At 46.3% G+C, this 19,676-nt stretch overlaps 1 protein-coding gene across 4 annotated transcripts in view; it reads right to left on the bottom strand.

The window, feature by feature from the left end:
* NOL4 (nucleolar protein 4) overlaps window positions 1–3,030 on the bottom strand; it is a 190,158-nt gene extending 187,128 nt beyond the window's left edge. For 3 of the 4 annotated variants that reach the window (XM_064654042.1, XM_064654057.1, XM_064654072.1), the window contains exon 1: window positions 2,764–3,030. In XM_064654042.1, the coding sequence (XP_064510112.1) occupies window positions 2,764–3,030 (267 nt within the window). The remainder of the gene's footprint in view (window positions 1–2,763) is intronic. The other variant, XM_064654048.1, reaches the window with a different exon arrangement.
* Between the last annotated feature and the right edge of the window lie 16,646 nt (window positions 3,031–19,676).

The following is a 19,676-nucleotide window of genomic DNA, read 5'->3' as shown; positions in this document are numbered from 1 at the left end:
GGCTTTGTTAGCATTTTGGGCTCTCTCTGCTGACTGGACAGGCTCAAATGTACGGGATAATAATGAGAGATGAGGGAAAAACAAAACACAGTGGGGATGTTTCTAAATGGTCATAAATTAATAAACTCTTAAATAATTAGTAACAGTTAAAGAAATGAGAGAATGGGCTTTTAAGGCTTACCAACAATTACTGCCTGATGAAAATCCATTTTTTTCCCCCAGTAACTTATCATTCCCAGCTGGGTAAAATTCTAGGCCTCTTGAGTCAATAGGAGCTTTGCCACTGGCTTCCTTTGGGCCAGGGGCTGCATCCCTGTTTTGTCACAGAGGTTCTTTCTGAGCTTTCAGTGCCCTGCAGGTGCTGCCCCAGCTCTGGAAATAGCCCATACAAACCACTGCCACCCTGCTCGTCTGCTTAAATACTCCTCTGCCTTTTGTGATGGGATAGTGACACCAGATTCACGGGTTTAGGAGAGGGTGGCATTTGTTTCTCAGAGCTGAATGTTTTATGGGAGTGCCAAGCAACACCTTTTCTTATTTGTGTTGGACAGCAGATTTACATTTGCCAGCAGGAAGAAATTGTACCTACATGCAAGATCTCTTCTGTAAAGGTTTATATGTCATTGTTCAAGTAATATACAGATATTCAGGAACTGCTTGCAGATAGGTCATGCTAACTTTCCTTTCTTGATTTCATTAGCAGACATCCTTATTTTATTAGAATGCCTGCTTGGTTGCTTAAGCTATCCAAAAAGAGTTACTTCTGTATTAATATAAATACATATAAAGGGACATAAAGAGACATTCAAAGCCGAGGGTTTGACTCCCCAAATGCACAAAGGTGAGCCCAGCAAGATGCTCGACCTCTGACTGAAATCCCTAGTGGGGAAAAAATAAAATAAAAATTGATTTTGTGTTCTTAAAATAGAAAACAGGAGGCAAGGTGGGACTCCAGGCTTTCATGGCCTAGCAAAGGTGAGAGAAAATAGACAAGCTGATCATCACTGAATCTTGTGTTTCAGATGCCCAAAATAGCACTTAATTTTTAAATTCCATCTTGTAAAATAAAGGTTAGCCTCTTTTTTTTAGTAGCAAAGTCAATGTAATTTTAAAAAATACTGAATTTGCTTACAGTTTTGAACTTGCAGTGAAAAGGATAGTCTTGGAAATAAATAGCCTTGCTCACTGGCTCACTAAAATAATTATTTCAGTGAGCAGAAGAGATATTTAAAAATACCGACCTAATTGGAGACTTTTGCTTTAGACAACGTTTTTGTTATAAATTGTATCTACATTACCCTCTGGCCTCAGAAATTAGCAGTCATCTAACACTAGAACAGACATCTGCCAAATAACCTGAATCTACAGGCAGACCTGGAATAGATCAGTGAATAAAAACCATAGAGAAGGAACAAACTCTGTCCAGAGCTTCTTTTTCATTTTCTATCTTCAGATTTGTAAACTCCTTAAAATTAATTTCCCATCTCTGCTTTCTCACAGCCACGACAGCGCTGATGACAAGGGGGCAAATAGAAGCCAGCCTCTGGGAATGCCCAGGTTTATGACTTCAGCAAGGCAAAGAGAGGCAGATTTCCCCAGCAGCCTACGTCACAACCCAACCCAGAATACTTTCCAAGAAGCCCCCTTTGCTGCGCCACTTAGCAACATTCCCGTTAGGTCCGGATAAGCTGCCACTCCAGGAAAAGAAAGGGAAAAAAAAGAGAATATTGCTCATCCAAGCCAAATGCCCAGGCAGAAATATTTTTAATTGCTGGGTTTCCTTTCTCGGCTCCCCCTCCACACCCGCCCCACGCACAGACAAAAGAAGCTTAGTTTGCGTGACCCAGCACATAAGAAGTAAGAATAATGATACATTAAGAGAGTTCAATAGGCAAAACCTACTTGCAACCAATAGCCCCCATCTTCTTAAATAGGAAAATCTGTCGCTCCTGCCACCACCAAGCATAATAGCTCTCCCGCTGTCAGACCTGCACCGGGTCCGCGGCGCCAGCGCCTGCCGGGGATGCCACGCTAGCCTAGCGCATTGAACGGAGTGCTGAGGGGCTCCCGCGACCCCAAAAAGAGTCACAAAATACACCCTTCCCTCGGTCATGCGGAACCCCGTTCTCCCTTTGTTGAGCATCCTCTCTCTCCCCCGCCGCCCCTTACGAGCGCAGCCGGCCCTTCACAGCCAAGCCGGGCACATTCGTGGCCGCTCGGCGGCGGCTCCAGGGCTGCGGGCTAACAATAAAAAAAAAAATAAATAAATAAAAATAAATAAATAAATAAATTATAACCCCCAACCGATATCCCGGGGAACCACCGCCCGGCGCCGCGCCTGGCTTTGTGCCAGGCAGGGTACCCCCGTGCGCCATCCATCAGCCCCGCCGGCGGCGGGGGCCGCTGCCCGGGGCGGCAGGGCCCGGCACAATGGCCGGAGCGGCGGCGGCGGCGGGACAATAGCCCACCCAAACCGCGCCGCGGCGGCCCGGGGGAACGGGGGGGACAAGGAGGATGAGGAGGACGAGGGGAAGAACGACACCGACCCGGCGGGGTGCGTTGTGCGCGCGATCGCTTTAAATGAAAGGACCCACAAAGACCTCGGCGGTGTATAATGTGACAGGCAAACGCAACATGGTGATGATGACTTGGGGGGAAGAGGGAGGAAGGAGCCAACTGTGGCTGTGGCTCCCCCTGCGCCTCTCGCTCCCGGAGCGGGCTGCAGCGGCCGACATAGAACAAGGAAGACAATTCTCTACTAACCGTGGTTTTGACTGGCACGTACAGCACTTGCTTCCCTCCTCCAGCACCACCACTGACCTCGTCCGAGTTGCCGAGCTGGAAGCCTTTAGATTTGACCCAGAATTTGAATTTGGCATTATCCGTGGAGCTCGACTCGGAGCCGTTCAGGAGCTGGACGATCCGGTCGTATTTTTTACGGGTCACCGTCTTGGTTTTTCCAGAGTCCCCGTAAGTCCTGAGACACCAGTCTTGAAACTGGCGGTACATGTCCCGGTCGCTGCTCTCCATAATCTCCTAGTACACACACGCACACATGCACACGCCGGGGCGCACACACACGCACACACACACACACGGACAGACACACGGACACGCACACGAAACGGGCCGGGGTGCGGGGCCGGGCCGCCCCGCCGCACTTTGCACCTGTTCACCCAGCGCTCATGAAAAATGCATCCACCTCCGAGCCGGAGCGAAGGAGGTCCCGGTGCAGGCAGATCCCAGCGGATTTTTTTTTTTTTTTTTTTTCTTTTTTTTTTTTGTTGTTGTTGTGGTGGTGGTGGTTCGGGGGGGTGGGGGGCCGGGAGGGGGATGGGGGGGGCAGCAATCAATTCAATAGTGTGGCAGTGTTCTCCTTCATTTTTTTTTTTTCACAGGAGGCAAAACGGGTCTGGTGGAGGCTCCTCTTATCCTTCCACTGTACGTGATCAGTCTCTTTAATAATTGTGCAAGGCAGGACTATCCCACTGGCTCCAGCAGCGTCTTACCCGGAGAGGGTTCGGTTGGATAAATAATTAAAATCCTATCCCTCGGCTTAGCGAAAAGAAAATATTGACTCGGATCCTTCTTCTTTTCCATACATCAACTGCACCCGGATTCACCCTGGATAGTGCAGGTGAAGAAAAGAAAAAAGAAAAAAAAGGAGGGGGAAAGAAGAGGAAAAGCCCACCCTCCTCCACCCCGGCAGCCCTCGGCTGTCTTCTCCGAAGGCTTTCTGGGTTTTCTGTCTCTGTCCTGGCGGGCTGTGCCTCTTCCCAAAGCCGCCGCGCCGCGCAGGATGGAGAAAGCACTGAAGGGCACACTGGTCTCTTTGCTCCCCCTTTATTCCAAGGCTGGGCGGCTTTGCATCAGATATCCCCGCTCCGGGCATGAAGGTACTGGAAAGAAAGTTCTTACCTGCTATTTTCTAAGCCTAATGCATCCGATCCGCGTTTAAAGTACATATTTTTTAATTAAAAAAAATGGTCTGTGACCATTCACTTCCTCATATTGAGTCCCACTGAATTTTAATATGCCCTTTTAGGAATTTTCCTCTATTTATTTACTCAGCAATCCCAGCCGATGGAGGGACAAGAAAAAAAAAAAAAAAAAAAAGGAAAGAAAGAAAAGGCCAGATATATACAAGATAGGCTCAGATATTGGACCAAAGGAGAGATCAGTCCCAGGAGGATGTTGGTACAGGAAAGGAGGCGGCTCTCGTTGCTCTGCCAGTGTAATGATGGTGCTCACACATGTAGGACTCCTCGGGTGCGGGGTATCCTTTGGTCTCTGGGCTAAACTGGCTACAAGGCATTCAAGTAAGTTTGCGTGCGGATGCTGAGCAAAACCCCCCTTTTTTTAAAGGGGGAAGAAGGAAGAAAAAAAAAAGCAATCCTGATTTTTTTTTTCCCCTCCCTTTGCCACAGTTTCAGTTCACGCCGGAGATCTCCGCGCTCTCCCCGGTCTCCCCCGCCGCGTCAAGCAGGACACCCCCTCCGTTCGGGGGGAAAGGCTCCGCCGTGGCGCTTCCTCTCGTCGCCTCTCCGCGGCCGCGCCCGCCCGCGCCTTCGCCATCCAGTGCCCGGCTCCGCGCCCCCGCCCGCAGCCGTGCGGCACCTCCGCGGCCGGGGAGCGCGGCCGGCCCGCGCACGGCTGGGGATGCGCCGGGGCCGGCTGGGCTGGGCTGGGCTCAGGCGCTCCGCTCCGCGCTGCGCTCCGCGGCGGGCTGGCGGCGGCGGCGGCGCACCGGGCCGGGCCCAGCGCCGCTCCGCGCCCCCCCCGCGCCCTGATTGGCCGCCGGGACAAAAGTTTCTGTGGCGACGGCGGCGCGGCGCCGTGACGGGCAGCGCTGTCCCATGTCGGGATGCTCCCGCCTCCGCGGCCGCGCACCCTGCCCGGGCCGCCGGGGACGGGGAGGGGGGGATACGCGGGGGGAAAGAGAGGCGAGGGCAGCGTTTCCATGGCGATGTCTCGGGGCGCAGTCGTCCCCCCCCCCGCCTCCCCGCGCGCAGACGGAGCGAGTGGATCAGCTGACACTTCATTAGCTGAGGACCTAATTATTGCTTATTGGAGCAAGAAACGCGCGCAGGGCCGCGGCGGGGGGCTGACGGCCTCCGCGCCCCCGCCGGCCATCCCCCTCGGCAGCCTCTTCCCCCGCGCTGCCGGCGGAGCGCAGGAGGAGCGGCGGTACCACGCACTTTGCGCCGCACCGGCCGGCGGGGCCGCGGCGGGGCCGGCGGGGTCCCTGCGGGACACGTGGCCGCCGCCGGGCCGGGCTTTCCCTCGGAAACGGAGAGCGAAGCCCCTCCGCCGCCCCCTCCGCCGCCTCCCCCGCGGCCCCCGCGGCTCGGAGGGGCCGCGATCCCCCGAGCGCCCCCCTCCAGCGCTCCCCGCATCTCCTGCCCAATTGCGGGACCCTCCGCATAGCCCGCCTCCGCGGAGCAGCCGCGCCTTGGGCTCCGCGGGCGGGAGCTCGGCACCGCACCCCGCGCTGCGGCGGTCATTGGGTGGGAGGGGAGCCCAAAATCCACCGCAGCCCAACCACGTGCCCTTTTCGCCTTCAGTGCGCTGACACGAAGGAGGCCGCGAACCTCGCGTGCTGTAGCTCGGGTGTCTTCTGCAGAAGTCCCACCTGTGCCTGGGTATCCAGCCACTCGGGACCTGGAAGGGCCCGGTGCAAAGACAGCTGTGTGTTTTTCCTGCCCAGGCTTGGGCAGTGGCAAGCACCCTCCACTTTCACCACCTTGGATCCTGCAGGAAAAGGATGCAATGGGCTGCGGTGGCAGCAAAACTGTTTATACCGAGCCTAGATTTCTAGTGTAAAAGGGGAAGGTTCTCAGAGTGCCAGGAGAAGCCATTCATCGCATGCCCCAGCCAGGACATGGTGGTGCATCGGGCTGGCCCTGTGCATGAGCACCTTAACCCCCGCCTCCATCTCCCCACGTGTCCCAGCTCGCATGTACCTGTCCTCTCCTCTCTCCTTTCCTCTCTCCTCCCCTTTCCCACCTCCCATCTCCTTTTTACCTCCAGTCCCGTGTTTGCTTTTCTGCTTTCTGTCTAGAAACACCACTGCCAACACAGGCAAGGCCAGGATAGGACTGTTGTTTAAAAGCAGCGTGCTGAAGGATGTCTGTGCCAAGACTTGTCCCGGCATCTGTAAAATCTGGGAAGACAAACTGGCACAATGGGCAGAGAAAAGTAGGACTTAGAGATAACCCAAGGAGGCCTGAGACTTTTTGTTGGCCACAGGGCCTGTAAATTATCTTGGCAGCCCCGTTTTAGTGTTAGAGGAGCTCGGGACTCCCGTTCCATCACAGGATCTGGAGGAGAAGCAGTAACAAAGGAACTGCTGTGCAGAAGGGAAGCAAGGGGAACCTCTCTGAACCCTTACCCAGCAGGCTTTATGAGATATAACATTACTTTTATGTGCCATTAGATCTACATTTAGAAAAAGGGTCATAACACAGATTGGGCTGCACTGCTAAACAATTCTGTCAGATAATTGTTCTCAACCCAGCCTCCTGCTGAGGGTCTCAGTAACTTCTGTATCACACTGATACTGTGCTATGCCTGAATCCAAAGTATGCACACAGAGCAAGGAGGGGAAAGGAAGATGTGTCAGAGACAGGAGTTACAATCCAGACAGTTATAGCATGGTTGAGTGAAATGTTTGAAATAAGCAGGAGTGGTTTAGTATATCAGAAAATAATTCTATAGATGGGAGTATTACTTTGGATCATGTAACGAGCCCTATGCCTTCCCAGCAGAGACAAATTCCTAAAATTCAGTCAAGTTTGGACTATGTTTAAAAAAAAAAAAAAACAGAAATATTAATTATTTTTTCAAACTGTTTAGTGACAGGAGAGAGAATCATAGAATTCTAGAATGATTTGGTTTGGAAGGGACCTTCAGGATCATCTAGTTCCAACTCCCCTGCCATGGGCAGGAACACCTTCCACTAGACCAGGTTGCTCAGAGCCTCATCCAACTCGGCCTTGAACACCTCCAGGGGTGGGGAGTCCACAACTTCTCTGGGCCACCTGATCCAGTGCCTCACTAGCCTTATAGTAAAGAATTTCTTCCTAATATCTAATCTAAAGCTACCCTCCTTCAGCTTAAGGCCATTCCCCCTTGTGCTACCACAACATGCCCTTGTGAAACAAACATGGATGAAAAACACCTGTTGTGTGAAGTGGGGATCGAGAGTAGAAACTTGAGTAATATTTAACTCATCTGGATTTTTTTCTTTGTTTTATAGTTAAGATTTTTGATGAAAGGTATGGATGTTTTATTACTGCTTCCGTTAATCATTTGGCTAGAAGTCCTAGGAGCATCCTGGTACTCCACCCCGCCAGGCAATGGATCAGCACAGGATACACAAGTGATGCTTCCCATAAAGAATTTGTGATCTAAAGAAGGTCAATTGCATGGTACATGATTTTACTTTTATATAAATATACATTGTAGAATGTATTTGCATAACCTACATTATGTGTATATATATATATAAGCATATATAAATTACATATATATGTGTATAGTAATTTCAGCAGAATTTATATGGTGAATCTAGAATGCAGATTTTTAATCTCCATTTGAGATCCTCTGAAACTCTGAAATTAGTACTATAAGATTATATTTAAATACAAAAAATTACATGGGATTAAGTTCACTGTTCTGGTTTTGGGTTTGGTGTTTGGTTTTGGGGTTTTTTTTGTATCAGAATTAACAGGATTTAATAACACAGCTTGGAATCTCCTTGCAATGAAAAGGGCTTGCACAGACCCTCCTCCTGTTAAGAGTTCTAATGACACCCCATTACTCAGCCAAACTTGAAGAAACTCCCCTAGCATCCTTTGGGAGGGGGACTGTGTTGGTCCTTTGATGCCATGGGCTGAAGCTGTTCTGCATGCTGCAGAACTCACTTGTCTTTGCCAGAAAATGAAAGTTTTTCTCCTCTGGTTTGGAGACAGCAAATCTGTGCCTTGCTGGCTTGTTTGCTCTGCAGCCAACCCGAAACAATACACCACCGACAGATGTGTGAACTTTTCCATTCAGTGGAATGAAGTGTTAGCTGCAAAACAGAGTTTTGGTGATTTGAATTGCCTCATGTGCATCAAGCTGTGAAAGAGGTTTAAAATAAATCATGAATAAGTTACAAATATTGTATTTTTTGAATTATCAGCTCTAACAAGTCCACTGGCAATAGAAAGTGAAGACAGGCAGAATGGGGCCTGATGTCTCTCATTAAAGTTACCAGTGTTTCTAGATGAAATTACAGTCTTGCATTGACATAGAACCGAGTCTGTGGAAAAAGCTGAGAAGACATTTTCAAGTTTTTAAAACTTGTTAAAAAAAGAGAGAAGAGTTTTGACTGAAACCTGCCATCTTACTTCCGACGAAGAGGAGTGATTAGAAAATATGCACCGTATTTCAACCCAGTGCTCGATATGGAGTTACTGGGTGGCTAAGGGTAGTCTTTGAGGATAAGAATTTTCTGCCTCTTGGGTTTTTTTGTTCACTAACATACTACGAAAAAATTGTTTTGACACTTCTGACTTGCCATGTCCATGAGTTATGATGGAAAGTCCTTTTCTGTGCAGACTGAAAATCATCTTCCTAAACTGACAGAAGATGTGCTGAGAAATAAACTGCAACTCCAAATGGCTTGCTTTAAACTATGTACCTGGTAGCACTTTTCCTCTCTTCTGGAGAGAATTTCAGTGGAAGTCTCTTATTGAGTCTTTTACAGCACCGTGATGGCAGCAACGATGAGGACTGCCAGCCCTAATGCTTGTGAATGCAGAAGTCAGTGTTCACACACTGCATGGACTTCTCTGTGCTCTCTTCCTTTGGTCTCATGCACATGACAAAATCGCCTAAGTGGTTCAATAATCAGTCACCTGCATTTGGGGAGGTAAGACTCTGCTGTGACACAGCTTCCCTGAGGGGAAAATACTGTTCCACCCTGTCGCAGTCCGAAATGGGGGAGGGGAATGGGGCCGCGACACAACACGGATCCCGGACACAAAGGTGGGGTGCAGGTAGAATGTTTAATCCAGCGCGCACGCGGGGTTTTTATCCAGAGGGAAAGGGCCAGAACATAGGGTGGAGCAGGAGACAGACAGGCGGGGGGACAAACCAGGATTGGGCCGTGGGAAAAAAGGGAGGAAAGGGCAAATGGGGGCTGTCTCCTGCCGCAGCTTCTCCAGCCAATCGGCAGGGAAGACAGGGGAGCGGGGAGGTGAGCAGGCCTGGGCATGCCTGGAAGATACAAATTCGGGGGAAACACACAATGTGTAAAGTCCATTCAATCGTTGTACATATTTTTCCATTTCCGGAATTGTTCCCATTCCGATTCCTGGTCCTCAACATCTCGCCCTCTGTTGTTTAAAATCAGGCACGGCTAAAAAGATATTTTTTGTGATGGTTTTCCTGCAGCATGCTGTGACACAAGAAATAGTTAGTAACAAAACAAACAGAGAAAGCAAAATTTCAAAACAAGTGGACAGCTGCATTTGCTGAGTGACTCCCCCCCTAAAATTGTTTCCAGCCCGAGATGCCACTGCTCCATGGTGTCTAAAAGCTTAGTGATAGTGGTCTTCTGTGGACTACGAGATCCTGGAAAGTAAGCAGAACATGTTAGAAGGGAGAATTTAGGATTGGGATCACATGATAAGGGAACTGCAGGGATTGCTGTGGTTTCTTGGTACTTGCTGAAGGGATGGGCTACGCAGGATGGAACGCAGTTGAGGGGGTGCTGCCTTGTTTCTTGACAGCTCACAGGTGCACTGTTTAAGATCTGGCATTGAATTAAAAGTCACTTTTCTTCTTAAGTCTGGTGACCTTTTCAGGGGTAGCAGTTGTCCATAAATGTTAGTAAGAGAGCGGCAATCTTTAGTCCAGTGTCTGCCCTTCCCACATCGTTTGCACGGTGTCTTTGGAAGTTCAGTCTTTGTAGTTAATTGTGGGCAGTTCTTTTTAATATGTCCTGTCTCCCCACAGTGAAAACAGGTTTGTGGTCCAGCTAAAGCTTCAGCTATTAGTCTTGCTTTATGAGAATTAGACCCCACATTCTTACAGGCCTCTATCATCTCCAGGAGTGTAGGATCCTTTAGCATTTTTAAGGCTTGTTGGCAATCCTCGTTAGCCTTTTCAATCACAAGTTTATTAAACAGAATGTCTTGGCTTTCCTTTTGCTGGACTTGCCGTGTTATAGCTTCCTTTAGCCGGGTTATAAAGTCCACAAAAGGTTCTGCTGAGCCCTGATGAATTAGGGTGAAGGAGGGTGTTTGGACATATGCATCAGCAACCTTTTTAAAGGCCTCCATTGCCAGATCTTTTGTAATATCTAAGTATTTTAAATCTACAAGAGCCTGGTCTTGTCAGCTGGCATAGTTACCCTCTCCATACAGCATATCAATAGCATTGCTTACAGGAATACCATGCCTCTCCATTTTCTCATTGACATATTTAACTATAAGGCGTTTCCATTCCGCTTCAAAAACGGATGCCTGCACAGTGGATAACAGCCCATTCATTACCGCTTTGATATCATAAGGTATTAACCGGCAGGCGAGAAAAAACGATTCAAAAAGTCCAACAGTATAAGGTGAGCCTAAACCGTACTCTACAATCGCTTTTTTGATGTCCTTTAACATAGTATAAGAAACTGGACGCCACTCAGGAGCCCGACCTTCCTCTAAGTATATTGGAAAGGCTTTTAAAAACTCGGCATCATTAGCCTGTGCGGCTTCTGTCCGGAAAGCTTTCCAAATATCGTTGCATGGAAGAGAGTTATTTGTCATCCTGCAACTGCAGGGAGCCTCGGTAACAGAGGCTTCATGGGCGTGGCCATCCTCCCCGGTGTTATCGTCGGAAGAGGCTCTGGCCCTGCTCCTTAGTTTCCGTCTACCCCGGGAGGGTGATGACGTGGGGGTAGAGGCGGCGCTGGAGGGAGAGGGCGTTCTGGTGGGAGGGTCTGTGGTCGTGCCGGGGGCGTAGGGGGGCGGGCGCGAAGGCGGGCTGGGGGGCGGTGCCGGCCGAGCTTCCCCGGGCGGGCTGGGGGGCGGTGCCGGCGGGAGACGCGCGAAATCTTTGCACGCCGTTTCTCCACGCTGCGCGCGCTCCCTGCTCTCCTGGGTTTCGCCCACGAGGCCGCTCAGCTCGCCTACGCCATGATGCCGGTATTCCGTGCTTTGTTTCACCCTCCCGCCGTCCGCGCTCTCCCCCGCCCCCCCGCCGCTCCGGGACCTTCGGGGCTTGTCCATTTTTTGGGGTGGGGGCTTGAATTTTTGTTCAGATTCTTGGAGATTTTCATTGGGACTGGTTATTTGATGTTGTAGCACCATCAAAATCAATCTCCAAGCAATTAACGCTTCAGTAGCCACTTTGTCTCCCCTCTCTTTCGCTCTCCAGATATTGTATCCAATTTTCTCCCAGTCTTTCAGGGACATGCTGTCGGAGACTGCTTCCCCTCTGTTTTCAAGCCATTTAGCAAGGGATTTTGAGGATTTTTTGTCTAAAGGGTGTCCATTTTCCAAAATAAAGTCTTTAAGCTTGCGGTACACGAATTTTTGAGAGGTAGATAGCGAGAGGCCCATTGCGAAATTATTTTGTGAGGGTGGGAGATGGGATTAGAGGTTTTTCCCGGAGCTCACCTTTCTCGGTGCGGTGGCTATCCTGCCGTAATCTGGGGTTCTACCGGGAAGGACCAGCGAGACGAAAACGCTTCTCTCAGCGCTGTCTGAGCCCTTTGTGGCGTGGGAGAGGTTTTCTTAAGGTAAAAACCTTTTCTGCCCCACGTTGGGCGCCATCTGTCGCAGTCCGAAATGGGGGAGGGGAATGGGGCCGCGACACAACACGGATCCCGGACACAAAGGTGGGGTGCAGGTAGAATGTTTAATCCAGCGCGCACGCGGGGTTTTTATCCAGAGGGAAAGGGCCAGAACATAGGGTGGAGCAGGAGACAGACAGGCGGGGGGACAAACCAGGATTGGGCCGTGGGAAAAAAGGGAGGAAAGGGCAAATGGGGGCTGTCTCCTGCCGCAGCTTCTCCAGCCAATCGGCAGGGAAGACAGGGGAGCGGGGAGGTGAGCAGGCCTGGGCATGCCTGGAAGATACAAATTCGGGGGAAACACACAATGTGTAAAGTCCATTCAATCGTTGTACATATTTTTCCATTTCCGGAATTGTTCCCATTCCGATTCCTGGTCCTCAACACCACCCACTAATATTACTGGCAAAGGATCATTCTAGAAAGCTGTTCTTAAAGATAACTCCAAGGTATTTGCTGCTTAGAAGATCAGAAACTAGAGAGTTGGATACTTGGTGGTACTAATGTATGAAAACTGCAAGCAAACGAATGTTGCCAATGATTTATCTACTGAGTGAACTATCCATGAAGCAAAGCCTAAACTATTAACTGCTGTTCAATATAAACATTTTCTACACATTGTCTGTTGTTTCCAATGTCAATATTCTTTATTTTTTCAGAGGGTTTTGATCAGTTACTTCTTACTTTGGAAAATTAGGGGGAGATAGACCAAGGCAATGACTCAGAGATGACTTATAAGAACATACTAGATTGCTAAATCTTTGGGGGAAAGAGGCTGTATGTTTCTGAGTTTATAAAGGCATGAGAGAATGGTGCCATAGTTCTGGTTAGGATCCTGTCACACAGAGTGATGTTGATGATGCTGATGAGAATAGTACTGGAATATATTCCGTCTTTGTTTTTAACAATCTTCTTTTGAGATATTTGAAATCTCTTGGGAAAATACTCAAACTCACTTTCCCTTCCTGCAGTTAGAAAAATTCAGACTCGGCTTCATTCTACAAAGCTGCTTTGCTTTAAGTAGCAGTTCTGCAAAACATAACTTCATGTATTTATTTTACTCTGTGCTTATATTACTGAGAATATTTGCATGAAAACAGGGTCTTTGTTTAAAAGTTCCTGCTTCTTATTCATCACAGCTCGTTGGGTTGGAAGCAATTACAGTACCATGTACAGAAGGCTCCAATCCCTTCAGAACAGGAAAATATAAGAAGGAATCAACAAACTTCTAAGAATCTAAGCTCTTGTTTTCATGAAAATGTCTTCATTCCCTTAGTAATAAAGAAAGGAAAAGGGAATATGTATATATGATGCACAATAAAAAAAAAATTGTTTTAGATGTCTTAAGGTTTGTAAACATTTTTTAGTGTTATAATGACATTTTAAATTCAACCTTGCTTGCTTTCATCTTAAAGAAGGTGTGCACAAAGGATATCTTATTTGTGTGTAGTATTTTTTTTCTAGAGGTACTGTATCTTTTTCAGCTATAGCAACACTGATATAAACCACCTACTGGAATACCACACAGTGTGTTGTCTAAACCAAGCCAGAACTAATAAGGCAGTGCTGAAAATGCTAGCAGTCTTTCTCTGTTACTGTTCACAACTTCATTGCCATGGAGGAAGATGTGACAATTGCAAAATGTTCCAGAAAATCTTCAGATATGGCTCTACAGCCATCATGTCAGGCACTACTAGACAAAGTCAACACTGGAACAGAGTGTGGTTAACCAGCTGCCACCATCCTGCTTACAATAGGAGGAAGCTATGGAAGAAGCAAAAATGAAGAAGATAATTACTTAATCTGAAATATTTGGCAAAATACAACATTAATCCCTGCCTGGTATAAAATACCACCCAGATTTTACTTTTATATTTGATCCATATATTTGCATCAGCAGCATGGGGTCCTCCTGCCACTTCACAACATTACAGAGGTTGCTAGCTAAAGACCAAAACAGAAGAAATTAGTGTCACATCTCATTGTAGATATTACTTCCTTCACTCTTTTATGGATTTCAGCTCCTTAACCTAGTAGATCTTGCTTCACAGGTGAAATTTGCTCAAAGTACTTCCAATTTTTTTGCCACTGTACCTTTACTGTAAACTAACCATGCTGTTTAAATGAGGACGCTGGGCACATTTTGAGGTTTTATCTGTAGGGTCCCAGAATAGTCATTAAAAAAGTGCCCTTTCATAAACTGTGATTACTGGTAGCTTTTGACGTGGTAACATTTAGGCAGTGTTTCAGTGTCCTGAGTAAAGTTATCATCAAAACACCAAATCAGCACTGTTAGCATCAACTTTAAGCAGCAGAACAGTATAAATAGTATCTGCCCTCATGTGACTTCTCCCCACTCCCCAAATGCAGCTTATCTGTCACACACTCCTTACACTGGTCTCTTAATTCCTGTTAAACTACTGAATAATTTTTACTCAGTGGGGTGCAAATCTCCCACCTTCACGATCATCTAGTTCCAACCCCCCTGCCATGGGCAGGGACATCTTCTGCTAGACAAGGTTGCCCCATCCAACCTGGCCTGGAACACTTCTGGGAATGGAGCATCTTCTCTGGACAACCTGTTCCAGTGTCTCACCACCCTCACAGTAAAGAATTTTTTCCTAATATCTAATCTAAACCCTCTTTCAGTTTGAAGCCATACTCCTTGTCTTATCACCAAATGCCCTTGTAAACGTCCCTCTCCAGCTCTCTTGCTGTGCCCCTTTAAGTACTGGAACACTGCTATAACATCTTCCCAGAGCTTTCTCTTCTCCAGGCTGAACAACCTCAACTCACTCAGCCTGTTTTCATAGAAGAGGTGCTTCATCGCTCTGATCATCTTCATGGGAAACAGGATCAAATGCTTTGCACAAGTCTGGGTAGATGACGTCAATAATTTATGGTAAGTAAAATTGGTTCAGACCTCAGAAGCAATTTTGGTTTGCAGGGTTCTCCTGGGTGGTCGGATTGGTTTGTTTGTTGGTCTGCTACTTGACTGGGTTATCCCTCACCCCTCAGGAGTGAGGAGAGGAACCCTGACCAAGGATGGACCCTGTGGGACCCCACACCTGTAGGGCAGTGGGACACTGCCACAAATTAGGTGTAGAATTTCAAGGTATTGTATGTAGAAATGCCCAGCACAGGGAGCTGGAGATAGTTGTCATTGTGTGCTGCAAATCTCCCAGTTTGGAAATACAGGCCTGGAGAGGATCTCCTCACAGATCCCACCTCTTGTAAGTACCTTGCAACTTTTAGTCAAGGATGGTCTACAAAACACCTGTTCCATATTTCCCACATGCTCTAAGGCTCTCTCAACCTTTTCAGTTTGTCAATCCAGATTGAGCCTTTCAGATACCAATCTGAAAACACGCAGAAAGAAACAAAAATCTGCAATAGTTTCAAACAACAGGAAACTAGTTGTGATGCTCTGATTTCTGTGTGTGCCTTTCTGCAAGCAGTGCATCAGGGAGGCACTGAGATGACAGCACTCAGGAATTACACAAGGTGTGAGCCAAGGACTGTTCCTGTGTGTCCCCCTGGAGATCTGCCACAATCATGGCATTTATCTATACCAAGACCTTGTGGGTTATTTGCCATTAGAAGCAGGTTTATTTAGACCTCAGCATGCCTATATGTTTCCTTAATCCCATATTTGTGTAACTCAGAAAAAAAGGCACAGTCTTAGGACAGTGAGGTTTTAAATGGAGCCACACATCACTATGATCACTCAGCCCACGGACTCCTTTGATACAGCTCCTCACTCTGAGCTGGGATATGGAAAGAGAGATAGAGATGGAGCAGAAGTCAGCACAAATTGTTTCAGGAAAGAGTGGCATTTCTCCACCGGCTGTCCCCAAACATTTAATGTCCACTGTGTAGAATATAGAGAAATGCAAAAGTGTCTTTAGCAAAAATTATCCTGGTGCCTTATCTTTTGGATGCTTAAAAGTCTCCAAGGTACCTCTGAGGCTTGTCCATTGCTGCTAAAGCCTGAGGGATTCATCTAAACCAGCATATTCTCTTATATAATTATGATTTTTCTCCTTCCAAGAGGAAAAGACCATTTGAGAAAAAAAAAAAAAGAGCCCACTGGATAATGCTTCAAGGCTCTGAAACAGAAAAAAATGCTTAGTGAAGAACCTCGATAGTGACAGCAGTATGCCTGAAATGTGAAGGATTGCATGAATATTTCTATTTATGACCACTAGCCTATAGAGAACAATAATGCCTTAGCAAAGTCCTCACTCTTTTTAACATATATTGAACTTTACAGTGTTAAGCTATATATATTTTCATACATTTCTGATTGAACTTTGTATAATGGTTCTTATGAAAGAAAGTAAAACTGGAGGTCTCTGTGCTTCCCACAGCTATTTTTCAAGCCAGAGCTATACTTTGTTTTCTGAAATTGATATCCCCATTCAAACAAATATGTGATAAAAAATGTGTTCATGTGTGAAAAAGCCATATGCAGTGTTGAAATTCTGGCCAACTTGTTATACAGATACTACATGCTAGAGAAATGATGACTCAGTAGAGGAGTTTTACTCATCCTGTAACATGCTCAACTTCACAAGCAACACCTTGCCTTCACTACTCTTACTCCTGCCAGGGATTGGGGAGGTAGAGATGTGCATGGCCGTAGGCAGGGTAGCTTAGGAAGCTGTTCTACGGTTTCTTCTGTGGGTTTAGTTTGATTTTAAATGAGATATATACTTTATCTGTAAGATCAAGTACAGCCATGGTGCTTGTCAGTCTCTTAAGGGAAGGAAGAGGCCACTTTGGCCTTTACCTCCAAACTTGCAAGACTCCCTGCTCTATAATCACCTACTATGTTGTGTTTAGTATGGGCATATTAGTGACTTTCTATTCCATGCATCCATTTTGCTAATTAATCAGAGCAGAGAGAAAAAGGACATAGGCGAGACTGAAACTTGTTCATCGTACACGAGCTCATGATGGCTGTCCCAATTGTTCACCTTTTTTTTCTATCATTTGTATTTACATATCTGGATTCATGACAGAGGTGATCCCATAGCCCATCCCTTGCTACAGGCCTCTGAGAATGAATTGAAATACAATAAATCTGTCTGTAGATGCAGGATCCCTAGAAAACAGACAGCAGGTTTGCAAACATACTGCAGGAAATAATCATGTCAGAGTGACTGGACACTCTGACTACTCCAGTCAGAGTGACTGGACTACGTCCAGCTCAGAGGGTCCTAAAATAAGGACGTGTCCCTGCCATGGCAGGGGGTTGGAACTAGCTGATCTTTAAGGTCCCTTCCAACCATTCTATGATTCTGTGAAGGCAAACTGTATCACTTTTGTTTTCCAAACCTTCCCAAAGCACATATACAGCACAAGTTCTCTCATCAGACCATTTTAAAAGGTGAGCTTGAAATATATTCTAAAGGATAACTAAAGGTAAAATACTTTTCTAGATAGCTCTCTCTGTATATGTCTTCCTGGTATTGCTGGGTGTCCTGGCCATGGTAGATACCATTCCCAAAGAGGAAAAGAGACACATCCAAAAAGTGTTGCAGAAAAATAATAAAAAAAAGAAATCCAAATTTTGTCTGGGAAACACAGCAGCATTCACAGCTCTCAAAGTACACATGAACATCGTCTGTTAAAGTGGTTGCTGCATTTTGTTCTCTATGCCATGTCTGAGGCAGTTTACTGCATCTAGAGAGGCAGTTGACATGTTCCCCTTCTGTAAAGAAATCTGAAGAAATCCTGCCAGAAGAGACCTGCTTCAGACAGAGCATAACTATACTTAGAATCTCTAGATTCATGTCAGGGCTCGGATAGATACAATTATAGTATTGGGGTGTAGTCCATATGGAGAAGAAAGAGAGAAAGAGAGAAAGAAAGAGAGAAAGAGAGAGAGAGAGAAAGAGAGAAAGAGAGAGAGAGAGAGAGAGAAAGAAAGAGAGAAAGAGAGAAAGAGAGGGAGGGAGGGAGGGAGGGAGGGAGGGAGGAAGGAAGGAAGGAAGGAAGGAAGGAAGGAAGAAAGAAAGAAAGAAAGAAAGAGAGAAAGAGAGAAAGAAAGAAAGAAAGAAAGAGAGAAAGAAAGAGAGAAAGAAAGAGAGAGAGAGAGAAAGAAAGAGAGAAAGAAAGAGAGAAAGAAAGAGAGAAAAAGAAAGAAAAAGAAAGAAAGAAAGAAAGAGAGAAAAAGAAAGAAAGAAAGAAAGAGAGAAAGAGAGAAAGAAAGAAAGAAAGAAAGAGAGAAAGAAAGAAGAAAGAAAGAAAGAAAGAAAGAAGAAAGAAAGAAAGAAAAAGAAAGAAAGAAAGAAAGAGAAAGAAAGAAAGAAAGAAAGAAAGAAAGAAAGAAAGAAAGAAAGAAAGAAAGAAAGAAAGAAAGAAAGAAAGAAAGAAAGAAAGAAAGAAAGAAAGAAAGAAAGAAAGAAAGAAAGAAAGAAAGAAAGAAAGAAAAGAAAGAAAGAAAGAAAAGAAAGAAAGAAAGAAATTATGAATAATTTGCTAAAAGTAAATTTTCAATCCAAGGTTGTGACTCAAAGTGACTCAGTGCCTGTATCTGCTGCAGGAGTTCTCAGAGTAAAGCTGTGTTGCCTCTGTATGGGCAGAGGTGCAGTGGCCACTGAAGTCATATTTGCTTCTGGGGTCTGGTGTTGGGAACTGGTGGCCAACAGATGGGTTCAGAAGAGGGCTACAAGAGGAGAAGGTATGTCTTTCAATGAGAAGCTTAAGTACATTAATCTATTTAGTTTGACAAAGACAAGGTTAAGGGGAGAGTTGGATATAATTTATAAATTTCCTGTCTCCCTGTAGAAATAGAGGAGCAGAAATTCGATAATATATGGCATTTCGTTCAAGTGGAAAAAAGTCTGACAGGAACCAGTGAAATTTGAAACTAGACACATTTTAGCATGGGAGGTAATTAATTATTAGAACAATTTACCAGGGATTGTAATGGATTCTTCATCACTAGGCATTTTGAAGTGGGAAATGATTGATTTTCTCAGAGAAATTGTTCCTCTTGTTACTACAGGAGTTAATTCAAGAAAGTCCTATAACCTGCGTAATACAGGGAAAATGTAGATGATCAAAAATAGTCTTTCTGACTTTGGGAACTATAAGCTTGCAACAAGTAGCTACTGCACAGCTGCCTATGTCCTATATTCTCCTACCGTAACTTGTAAGTATGGTTCAAACATTTTTCCCTTTATTTATGTTTGCTTGGGAAATTTACAGTGATGGACTATAAAATGAAATACATGCTTGTTGTTTAGGTGGGACATTTTGTCTGGCATATGGATTCAGAGGTTTTAAAGCTGGGAAACTACTCAGGCCTGAGTACTTCCAGCACAGAGCATCACGTTTCACCCCACCATTCCTCCACCAGCTGAGGAGCTGGTGTCTAATTGATGATATGAAACTTGGAGTAGTGGCTGATACACCTGAAGGCTGTGCTGCCATTCAGTGGGACCGTGATGAGGTTCAACCTCATGAGGTTCAACAAGGGCAAGTGTAGGGTCCTGCACTTGGAGAGAAATAATCCCAATTACCAGTACAGTCAAGGAGTGACCTACTAGGAAGCAGTTCTGCTGAGAACTGGGAGTTTTGGAGGATGACAATGTGACCATGAGCCGGCAATGTGTCCTTGCAGCCAGGAGGACCAATGGTATCCTGGAGTGCATCAGAAAGAATGTGGCCAGCAGGTCGAGGGAGGTGATCTACTTCTATGCAGCCCTGGTGAGGCCACATCTGGAATACTGTGTCCAGTTCTGGGCTCCTCAGTACAAGAAAGGCAAGGAGCTACTGGAGAGGGTCCAGGAGAGGGCCATGAAGATGATGAGTAGTCTGGAGCATCTCT

This window comes from Pseudopipra pipra, chromosome 1 (genome assembly GCF_036250125.1).
Source record: "Pseudopipra pipra isolate bDixPip1 chromosome 1, bDixPip1.hap1, whole genome shotgun sequence".
In the NCBI taxonomy this organism is placed as follows: domain Eukaryota; kingdom Metazoa; phylum Chordata; class Aves; order Passeriformes; family Pipridae; genus Pseudopipra; species Pseudopipra pipra.
The sequence above is the reverse complement of the archived record's forward strand: the minus strand, read 5'-3'. Positions and strand labels throughout refer to the sequence as shown.